This window comes from Mus caroli, chromosome 12 (assembly GCF_900094665.2).
Source record: "Mus caroli chromosome 12, CAROLI_EIJ_v1.1, whole genome shotgun sequence".
Taxonomy (NCBI): domain Eukaryota; kingdom Metazoa; phylum Chordata; class Mammalia; order Rodentia; family Muridae; genus Mus; species Mus caroli.
The window spans coordinates 95,039,121-95,050,964 of NC_034581.1; the positions used below are offsets into that span (position 1 = coordinate 95,039,121).

At 45.6% G+C, this 11,844-nt stretch overlaps 1 protein-coding gene across 6 annotated transcripts in view; it reads right to left on the reverse strand.

Annotated features, from left to right (window-relative positions):
* Positions 1–11,844, reverse strand: part of Ttc7b (tetratricopeptide repeat domain 7B) — a 215,049-nt gene that overhangs the window by 118,743 nt on the left and 84,462 nt on the right. For all 6 annotated transcript variants that reach the window (XM_021179207.1, XM_029484578.1, XM_029484576.1 and 3 more), the window contains one exon: positions 163–241. In XM_021179207.1, coding sequence (XP_021034866.1) covers positions 163–241 — 79 coding nt within the window. The remainder of the gene's footprint in view (positions 1–162; positions 242–11,844) is intronic.

Consider the following 11,844-nt stretch of genomic DNA (forward strand, 5'->3'; position numbering starts at 1 on the left):
GGACTAGTGTCCTGAAACTAAATATTAAATATGTTGAAACACTTAGACACACCCTTATAGCAGGTGAATTACCCCACATACAGAGTCTATGTGGACGGACACAGGTCATGTAAACATACACGGAAGCCAATGCCCCGGTAACCTCCGGTCAGACTCACTCACCATGCGTAGGTTTTGTGTTGTTCTTGTCTCCACGGCTCTGAGAAGCTCCCTAAATCTCCCGACTCCTCTCGTCAAGTTCCTGGGTACACACAAAATTGGATAAGGTTTCCATCTGGCGTGTATTAATATTAAGTATTTTATACACAGGCTTCAATGCACTTTGTCTATATAAAAGCTGTTGGCTGGAAGTCAAGCAAATGGTTATTCTGCACATACCAGTCTGTCTTTGAGCAACTGACCCGACACTGATAATTTCTTGTGTGTATGCTTTTTAGACCTAATCTAATTTCCTTAAGGAGACAAAAATTTAAAAATCAGTCCTGAGGCGAAGAGAAAAAGGTAAGATACACTTTACAAGAATCTATTTTCAAACGTACAGTGCCCCCCATCCCAGAGTGGTACTGAAATTTATACTTTCATTAAAAGGAAAATGATGTCACTGGGCAGTTGAGGACTCAACTCAGCAAGGCACTGCATGCAATGTGGATAAGGCTTCTTGCTGGAAATTCATGAGCAGAAGGAGAAAAGGTATGAAAAAGGAGAGACAGCCTTGCTCAATCCCCTCTCATCGTTCAGAACAGAAATCCCTGCCTAGTAAGCCCATCACATGGACCCTATGACCCTGAACTGATACAAAGAAGCAAAGGGCCAACAGCCCTCTCTGAGTCACTGTGTGCTGACCGGTTCCTGGGCTTCCTGACTGATCAGAACACGGTCCATTCATCATCGTCCATGCTCCACAAAGACAAGGCTAGCCAGGCACTTCACTCAGGGCACAGCATTCTTTAGAACATCCTGGCCAATATATCCAGGCCACACGTGTTCTCTCAGAACGCTGGGTCTGGCCTCTTTAGCTGGGAACACCTCCCAGCCATTTCCTTTACATTGAGCACTGCCACCATCTATGACAGAACTCAGTGATATTTATAACACACTCATTAGAACACATCTCATCTTTCCAAAGAGCCACAGAACGGGTCAGCAGGTGCAAGACTGTCAGCCAGCCTCCGGAGGCTGTGACAGATGATCAAGGTATCCGGCTCTTGTCTGGGTTGCATTTTAAATCCTGCAAAGATTGAGATAAAAATATGCTTCTGTAAGATGCAAGCCACAGGGGTAAAGGCTTCTCCGAATTCTCATTCACAACAACAAGCCCAGAACTTTAAGACACTGACTAATTGGCTCAGTATGTAAATATCCCCCCAGTCCTCTCACCCACACAGATGAGATGTTATCAGGTCAGAAGCTTTGTGGTAGCATAAAAAGAGAAGCCTGTGCTCAGGACTCTAAGTAGCACTAAGGAAGTCCATTGGCGACACATGAACAAAAACTAGGGAGTAAGCCCTGGGACAGGCAGCCTAACCTGCCTGTCCCTTCACTCATTTGTATGGGATTCAAGTTCATGGGTAACAACGTACATTGCTCTGGGCTGAAGCTCAGTGCTCTGGAGTAATATGAGGGGACCGGAAACAGTCACAGCTAAAAAGGGATGGGAATGACTACGACAGCTAATTCTATTTCCATATCACCAATTAAATGCCTACCGTGTGTACATAAAGGGCAGCACTCTGAACTCATGAAACAAGGACATGCCTGAGATGATGTCACTACAGACTCTGGTAGACCACAGAAAGAACTGCTTTGCCATGGTGGAAATTAGACCTTGAACAGTAAGTATTTCAAAGCTAAATATTGTAACTGTGGGAAGGCTACAAATAGGACCTGGTCATTTGGGGCGTCTCCTATGTCCTCTTTGCAGAATGAACTATTTATAGAGTTATGGAAGCACAGAATTTTCTAGCCAGAAATGATCCAACACAGTCAAGAAGTGAAAGGGTTTGCTCAAGCTCTAAGTCTGGCAAGAGAGCAAACTGGGAGCTTTCCACCATGCTGTTGCCACCTTGGACAAAAGAAAAATGAGCTCTATAAAGCAGAAATGGCTTGAGAGGAAGGAACAAATATGAATCCAAGAGCTCAGATGTGTATTTTGTGCACTGATTTTCAAATGACTTCACACACACAAATAGCATAAATTCTATGCTCTGGTGATGACAGCTAATGAGATAGATGCTTCTTAGGTACTGGTTCAAACCGGAAAGCAAATCCATTCAAGCCAGGTGAAGAAGCCCTGTGCCTGATGTTCTGCCCTCAGCTACCTGATACATGATGAGGAGAGAAACCCAATTCCCTTTTCTGGCAGCCTGTGGTTTCTCCCATGCAAGACGGAGGCCCTCTGCTGGAGGAATGTACAAATCTTTAGGTAGAAGGAGGCCGAGCCTGATGAGGGGAAATCTGTAAGAGGTCCTGGCAGAGGAAGACTCTGGTGTGAGTGCGAGCTGTCCCCAGGTCTGCCCAGCTGGATCCTGGACTGTGTTCAGGATTCAGAATCAGTCTCTCCTCAGCCCAGAAGAATTCTGCTCCTAAACAAAGAGTCCAGAGCAGTGGCAGAGTAGTGCAGGCCTGAGGCTGGTCAAATGAGTGTGGCATCCCAGAACAGCAGGGAAGGGGTGCCACATTTTAAATATTAGAAATAGTCACAAGCACCCTAAGTACCCAAGTTCTTCAATTCTCACCAAACAGTCTATAACAAACAAACATTTTAAAGTCAGATATTACTCAATCACTGAACAGAAAAAACAAAAAAAAAGCTACATGTTTAATCATGATAGCAAGGAAGAAAAAGGAGGAAAATAAAATAAAAAAAAAAACCACATGATTGCTTTCATATTTCTAAACTATTAGTTTGTCCCTAAAGTGCTGAGGCCCATTAAATAGCTAGAACAAACTGTTGCTTAAAGTTTCCTCTCTAAGTTGAACATCAGAACACCTGGTTCTGAGGGTTTCTACAGACTCCTGACAGGAGGTCATTTATTCCATTTCAACGCCCTTGACTGAGATGGTGCGATGATGTCAGAATTCACTATGGTAAGATTTTTGCCAGGATCAAGCAGCACACTCTGGCAAGGTGTCAAAACCTGGGTCATCTCCTGCACTTTGCTTTCTGTGCTGGGTGTGTTTCCCCCAGGTTGGAGCAGCTCCAACAACTCAGCTAAGACCAGGGAGGAAAGCGCCTGCAATCTATAGGACCAGCTGTGTGCTCAGCCTGGCAGGCCACGCCACCTTTGATCCCTGTGCCATTGCTGTGCCCAGCCCCACAGGTGGAGCTGCAGTGCCCCTCGGCCTATGCATGGTCAAACTCACCCCTTTTCATAGTGGGAGCATCTCCTCTACCCTTCACCCACTCCTGTGCCTTCTCCCTTCCCTTTTCTATGCGAGTTTGTTGTTCTCTAGACTCTCACCATTCCGGGGCTCTCTGTGACCCCCAGGCTTGACTTCCTGCGAGCCGGTGCTACCCCACAGTTGTCTGTACAACTTCGAAGGTTCCAGCTCTCCAGCAGTTGGCCCTTCTTCTTTTTTATTTTAAATTGTTTAAATCAAATTTTGAGTTAACATATAAATAATGGATTTGTTATAGCATTTTCATAAATACATGTCATTATCCCTTATTCTCATTACCCCTCTTCTACCCTCCCATTCTCTCCATCCTCCTCCGGCTGATACCTTCCCTCTCCAAATGGTGCTTCTCTTCTTTCCCATCTCAGAATCAAAGCCTTTTCTTTCATCTGTCTCATGTTCTCTCTCTCTCTCTCTCTCTCTCTCTCTCTCTCTCTCTCTCTCTCTCACACACACACACACACACACACACACACACACACACACACATTTTCTCCCTCCTTCCCTCCCTCAAATGTCACCTTATTATTCCTCATAGCTGAATGCAATTCTGCTGTATATATGTATTCGTGTGTATATCTATATATTTTTATTATATATTCTTCTGCTGAAGGAGATCCATACTGGTTACATATCTTGGCTACTATGCATACAGCAGCAATAAACATGGACATGGAAATATCTCTGGTTTGTTGAGTTAAGAGTTCTTCGGGTACATATTCAGGAATGGTTTAGCTGGGTCATATGGTGGCTGTCTTTAGGTTGCTGAGGGACTTCTACACTGATTTCTATCAACAGTCAATAAACCTCACTCATCAGCATTTGTTGTCCTCTGTTATCTTGATGACAGCCTTTCTGAGTAAGGTGAGATGTAATCTAAAGCAGTTTTAATTTGCATTTCTTTGATAGCTAAAGATACCAAAGTCTTTCTCCAATGTTGATTGGCCATCAGTGTTTTAAGACCCGCCTCCTCTGTTCAGTAGCCCATTAGCTGACAGGATGATTGGGAGGGTGGGGGTCATTCTGTTTTTACATTTCTTTATGTATTCTAGCTATTAATCCACTGCCTAATGTTTATTTGGCACAGATAGACCCCTAATCTGTAGTCTGTCTTAACTCTGGTGATTGCTTCCTTTGCTATAAAGAAGCCTTTAAACGTATGCATCCCTACTTGTCGGTTCCTTAAAAATGATCTCCTATGCTATGGGAGGATTATTTTTGCAGAATGTTCCATGTCAATATCTAGAAGTGTTTTCCACCAGCAGTCTTAATGCTTTGGTTCTTATATTAAGATCTCCCCCTTGAAGCTCCATCACTGCACAGGCCCCCTCTGTACAGATCTCCCTCTGTAGCTCTGAAACAGCTTTTTCCAGTGCTGAGCTCCAAATTCACATTGTTAGCATAAGCTTACAATGGCATAAATTTTGTTTTACAACTCTGAACAGTTATAGCTCTTTGATATTATCTCCTGAGTCCTATCCAACAAGAGGGAGATATATTTTGAAAAGAGCCAGAGCTCCAACATCAGCTCATAACAGAAAACCAAGGCTGAGATGGATGAGAGGACTTGAGAATCTTTCAGACTCCGATGGCCTAACAATATCAAATTTAATATATCTTTCTTTTATTTATCTTTTCATTTCTTAGAAGACGAGTAGAAAAAGAAAAATTCTCTCCTTCCCCATGCAGTATGTATGTATGTGTGTCTATGTATGTATGTATGTATGTATGTATGTATGTATGTATGTATGTATGTATGTATTATGTCTATGAGTGTTTTGTTTGCATGTATATAAGTGTACCCCATGCATGCAGTGCCCACAGAGGTCAGGAGAAGGCATCAGATACCCTGGAACAGTGAATTGTCATGTGAGTCCTGGGAACTGAACCCAGGTCCTCTGCAAGAGCAGCTAGTGCTCCTAACCCCTAACCATGTACTTCTAATTATCTACTGACTTCCGAGTTTGGCTCAGAACAGTAATATAAATTCAGTCGTCATAAAAACTCAAAGTTGGGTTGCAAATAGGAGTCTTCATATTCAATATGAACTCTCTGGATGGTAAGGAAAGGGAGCCAGGCCTTCCATAGTAAACTCAATTTCAATTTCTCTCTGGTCGAAAATTTCTAAGCAAAAATCAATTATAAGATGAGTCAATACAACAGCTCTCTGGAGCAAAGAAGCAGTTTGACTTTTTCTAGTTTCTCTCTACTGCCAGGCTGAGCTGCATAAGAAGTAGGCTGTTTCACCAGCTGAGCATTTTCCTATTGAGCGGTTGGTTTCCTCTCAGGTTTCTGCAGGTCCCCGAGGATGCTCTAGTGAACAGGGTATGCCATCCCTGCTGCACGGTAGCCCAAGTTCCTCAGATAGCAGCAGGCTAGAGATCTGCTTAACCATTGGGAGTCCACCGATCAACTCCATGGAAGATGTGCTTGCTACCTGTCTCTGCCCTTCCACCTCACTAAGCATAGGCTGGCAGATAGTGCAATGACACAACCTCTTAGCAGCCTAGACAGTGTTCCGTGTAATATGGAGGCCAAGCAGGCTTTCCTCCTACACCACAGCACACGTCTGCCATGAATCTAAAGCTAACTCGTTTTAGAGACACAGACATGGGCATGTCAAGGTTTGGAAGAGGGGAAACCTGCAGGCAGTGTAGAAAACCCCTTCTGTCCTTGTACCTCCACATGTTTCTCTTGGTGTCTAGAGTCCAAGGGACCAAAGCCAAGGCTTCACTTGGATGTTTTTTAGCTTCCTTTTGAAGAGGCAAGTGTTGACTCCTGGGGGAGGGGAGGGGGGATCCCAGCACAGCTGCAAACGCACCTAGCAGCACTCGCCACATGTTAGTTCACCAGACAAATTCAACACCTCGAGAGCAAAGTCTGGTTTTTTGTTGTTGTTATTTTTTGTGTTTTTTTTTCCCCCTGGTACCTATCTCTCCTGGTCTCAACAGCCTCACAGGAGCAAGCCAGGAGACCCTCAGGAAAGAAAAGAGTGAGCAGGAGCCTGCTTTCTGAAATCCCTTTCCCTGTCAAGTTTTGTGACTACCAGGGAACAGCTAAAGCAGATTCTCACAGAGAAAGACATACCTACCCACCACTGTGGACACCGTCAACATTTAAAACAAAAGAAACACAAAAAGATATCATCCATGTATTTTCTGAAAGTCACTAACTCTTAGATCCCAGCTTGAGAATCTTGCTTCTCCTTCACGTCAACAAACCTTGGTGCCATCTGTTCTGAAAACGTGTGACATCAGAAGTAGACCTCCAGATCAGGAATGAAAACAGCGTGCTTCCTGGTACCAAAGGATACTCAGGTTTCCCAGAGCAAAGCCTCGCTTCTCCCTCTGAACGCACTCTTGCCTCAGATCCAGTGACATGCATTTGTGAAGACAGATGGCATCTGTAGTCAGGGGCCAGGGATCAAACTCACAACCTTGGCCTCATTAGCAAAGGACTGTACAGAGCAAGGCAGCTGCAGCCTAGATATAGCAATGGAGGGTGTGACAGCCACGACACTAGGAAGTGAACAAGCATGCCAGGCTTCTGGATGTCTCATCTCAATCTAATGAGAGCTGTCGTAGGCTTAACAACATTTTTTGGATGACTCCACCAATGGAGGCTTCCTCATGACAAATGGGAAGTAACGTGTATAACTGGTCAGCTGGCCAGGCAGCATGAGGTAACAGGAACACATCAAACCAGACACAGAGGGTGGCTTCTAGTTCATATCACATGGGCCAGGTACATATCACATATCACAGGGACATGAAGGAATCCGTTTAACAGATATGCAAAAGAAAGCCCAGAGTGAAAAAGTGTGCAAAGTGGGAAAGCAGCTGCAGGAGCCAGAGGGCTGCAGACAGCTCATCCTTCTCTCAGCTCTTCTTTTACACCGCCAGACCCCAAGCCTCCGAGGAACGAGAAACACAGGAAAATGCGTCCTATCTTCAATCCTCCTTCCTTCCAACCTCAGGGAATAGTCAAAGGACACCAACGTTCATCAAAACCTGCCTCCACAGGAAACTCACCAGGGAGCCGAAAAACAAACCTTCTCTCTCTGAACATAATTGTATCTTAACGATGGGCAATTTTCTCAAGGATTTATTTGTATTTTATGAGTGTTTTATCTGAATGTATGAAAGTGTGCTTTTTTTTGCATGCCTTGTGCCCATGGAGGCCGGAAAAGGGCCCTTGATTCTCTGGATGTGGATGCTGGGAATGGAGCCTTGGTACTTTGCAAGAGCAGCAACTGCTCTTATCCTCTAAGCAATCGAGTCAGAGCCTTAATGAGTCTCCATTTAATCCCAGAAGCCCAAAAGAATCCAATGGGCTCTTGGATTCCTTAGTGTAATAATACTTTTAACAAACTAACCATGTGGATCGATGACAGGGGAAACTGCCTTTCCGTGCATTTGTTTAGGAATCCTTATGTTTATCTGCAAACTTGAATTATGAGAGATGAAACAGTACTGACTCTGTAGCCAAACCTCATGGGTTTCAATCTTCTGTAAGGGGAACCTGTCTCCATTTTCTTATCTATTTTACAGCTCACTGACTTGCTATGAAAAGAGAAAGTGAGTAAAATGCACTGGGGAAGTGTTTTTAAATGCCACCCCTCATCAAGGCTATCATCCTCTATGAGGGCTAGTTTTATGTCAATGTCAGCTGCAGTCATGTGGGAGGAGGAAAGCTCACTGAGAAAAGGCCCCCACCACACTGGGCTTGTGGATGACCCTATGGGGGCATTTTCTCGATTGATGATTGATGATTAATGATTGATGTAGCAGGGCCTAGGTCACTATGGGCAGTGAAACCCTTGAGCTGGTGGTCTTAGGTGCTATAAGAAAGCAGTCCAAGCAAGCCATAAAGAACATGCCATAGACGGAACTTCCCCATGGCTGCTGCATCAATTCCTGTCTCCAGGTTCCTGCTTTGAGTTCCTACCCTGACTTCCTTGAATGATGCTCTAAAAACTGTAAGGTTTTTAACCAACCTTTTCCTTCCCAAGTTGCTCTTGATCATGGTTTTTAACCACAGGAAAACCCTAATTAAGACATCTTCAAAAGTATACCATTGGGGGAGGGGAGAATACTAGGCTCTACCTTCCAATTTATAGGAAGGAAAATCTTTATTTCTTTAGAATCATTTTACTTTGAAGACAAAAATGACATTCCCTAGTTGACTCCTTCACTCCCTTTGCTAGGTTTTGAAAGCCAACAATGCAATGAGTAGCCCATGAAGATCCTAATTCCCAGGTTGGGCCTATGATGATAAAAGGCAACAGCCGGCCCAGTGAGATGGCTAAGGGGGTAAGGCCATGGTACACACTTGCTGAGATGCAAGCACACACACAGGCATAATTAAGTAAAAGATAACTGATGTCATGTGAGGTGAATAAGAAACTTTCTGGACCTACTTACTCTGTGGGGAAGGTGATGGTGACATCTCCTGAGAGACTGGTGCTCTGGGGGAAGAGGGTGAGTCCCAGACAATGCTAACACTGAACACAAGGGGGATCACGGGGTTTAGGAGGTGACTCTTTACTATGCTATCTCAGCACAGGCATCTGGGGCCTGCTTTGAACTGATGAGGAAGGACCAGAACAAACCAAAGACTGGACGTGGCAAGGAAGTTCTATACGGTTTTATAAGCCTGTAATACAAAAATGCGAAGAGCAGAGTAAGTCCCAGAACATTATATTTACTCTACCACAAGTGCCTGCTCAGTGGAACGCAGGCTGGGCTTCCATAGTCTGCACTGTGAGGTGGGCTCAGTCAGTTACAGAGCACCACTGAGGACCAAGCCTATTGAGTGTTTACTTTAGAAGATGATGGTGGTGAAGAAGCAAGGCAGTCTAGAAAGCAGAAGTCCTAACAATTCTAAATACTCATCAGTTCTGAGCAGCAACGTCACACACAGGTACTTGTCACCATCCTATTCTCCCAGTGCCTTGGACCATGGGGAAGGAGAGAGGGAAGGGGTCCTTCTAAGTGAAGCACACATACTCATGCTAAAAGGTCAGGGGCAAGGACGAGAGTGCACTGCACACTTCAGTGAGTGGAAAACAGACACTGCACTGCCACGTCAACACAGTGCAACACTCCAAAGCTAAGACCAAGGGAACAAAGAAATCTAACAGAACACATGACGGAATATTAAGGCCCTTAGGCATTGAGAAACCATGGCCCAATGGCCCTAAGGCTTTGAGCAGTAGCAGAGGGGGTAGGTAACAAAGAGCCTCAGGATGGGAAGTGGTGGAAATCTGAGGGTGGCCTCGGGTCCCAAGCCCAACTCTACCCACAAGCAGCCTACGGGCACCCAATTACTAACCAGCAGAAGAGGAAGGACCATGACATTAAACTGTTGAGTAAAACGCCCTGTGTTCTCCGTGGGGAAGGAATGAAGAAGAGTGTGGGTTGAGGAGGTGCAATGTCTGTGGGACCCCCAGGCACCCTTGTGAGTTGTCCCAGATAGAAGCTGGGAAAGGTGAATAATTTAAAATTAGAGAGGAAGAAAATGGCAAAGTTGAGGTGGTCATGAGAAGGGGGAGGGCAGGAAGGGAGCGTGAGATGTAAGGCATGTGGAGACATGGACCAGGAGGAAAGGGCCAGATGCCAGACAGACACAGAAGGGAAGAACACCTCTCTCATCTCTCTCCTGCTTTTTCTCACCTGAGAAAAGGAACAAGTGCCTCCCCCTAATGGGGGAGGGGAAAGCACCCCAAAGCCCTGACCTGCTACTCAAAACCATCATCCTTGCATCTCCCTACCATTTGCCAACTCCCACCACCTACCATCTGGCCCTCCACGGCACACATAAACATTTACTGGGTGAAAGCCAGAAGTAGGCGCTATGATGCTCGGTTTAATAATAAACACTGCAAAATCAGAGCTGGTCTCCCTTATATGCTACATCAAAAATCTTCTCATGTATACTTTTAGATGTGAAGATGGGGAAATATGTCCATGGCCACTGAGCCAGTAAACAGAAAATTTGGGATCAAACCCAGGCCCAATATAGTTCCAGTGCCTAGAGAGTTGAAAGATGGCCCTGTCATGATGACAGACCAGACACAAACTTGAGAACAGAGCTAATTCCAACAAGCAAAAGCCAAGCTCACCCAGAGAAAGGAGAGCATAGAGAAGACTGTACTTAGGCCAGACCTAGAGGCTAGGAGACCAGGAGAGAGCTGAGAGTTCTGCTGAATAGTCTCTGCCCCAGGCAGAAACACTGCTCAGAAGCCAGTCAGCTGATGAGAGAGTTGCAGCTCTGACTAGCGAGTAGAGAAGTGGGTCTGCACATTCATCACCAGGACAAGCTTCTAAAGAGTGTTCTCTAAACACAGTTCATGTGACTCTTCCTAGACAGAGTACATAGTCAGCCCAGAAGATGGTGGTCAGGTTTCCCTGTGCATTATAGAAAAAGACCCACTATGTGCTATCATCCATGCCACTCTTTCATCATGAGGAGAGCACACGACTCACTCTTCTGGGCACATCTAGGTCCCCACAGGTTGGGACAGAAGCCTACAAAGAAACCTGAGATAATACCACTACCAAGGTCACCATCATCTTCTGCTGAGATGACCCTGCACATCCTTCCCAGTGGCTTCCCATCCACTTGCTAAGGCAGGTAGGAGCTCATTTCCTCAACAAACTTGGGAAAGAGTTCCAAGGAGAAAGGAGGGCCTCGCCTAACAGCTCAGCAAGCTGAGCAGGACCTGGGAGCCAGCCCTTTGTGGATACTACTCTGTCCAACTTTTTCCCCCCTCCTTTCGTTAATTTTATTATTCATTTTTCACCCCGATGTCTCCCCCCCACACACACTCTAGTGCCCCCTCACAGAGTCCATCAGCCATCCTCTCCCCTTATCCTTTGAGAGGGTGCCCCCTGGGTATTCCCCACCTCCTGCCCTGGAGCATCCAATCTCTGCAGGGTTGGGCACATCCTCTCCCACTGAGGCCAGGCCAGGCAGCCCATTTGAAGGGATTCCACAGACGGGCAGAGCTTTGGGGACAGATCCTGCTTCAGTTGTTGGACCCACATGGAGACTGAGCTGCACATCTGCTACATATGTGCTGGGGGCCTCAGTACAGCCTGTGCATACACTTCAGTGGGTGGCTCAGTCTCTGAGACCCTCCAAGGGGCCAGGTTCATTGACTCTGTTGGTCTTCCTGTGGAGTTCCTATCTTCTTCAGGGCCTTCAGTCCTTCTCCCAACTCTTCTATAAGACTCCCGGGGCTCTGTTCAGTGTGTGGCTATGGGTCTCTGCATTTGTTTCAGTCAGCTGCTTGGTGGAGCCTCTCAGAGGACAGTTATGCTAGGCTCCTGTCATGCATGTCCTTCTGGGTTACCTCACTTAGGATGGTATTTTCTATTGATAGGGAAAAGATCTTCACTAATCCTACATCCAACAGAGGGCTATTATCAAAGAAAAAAAAAAAAA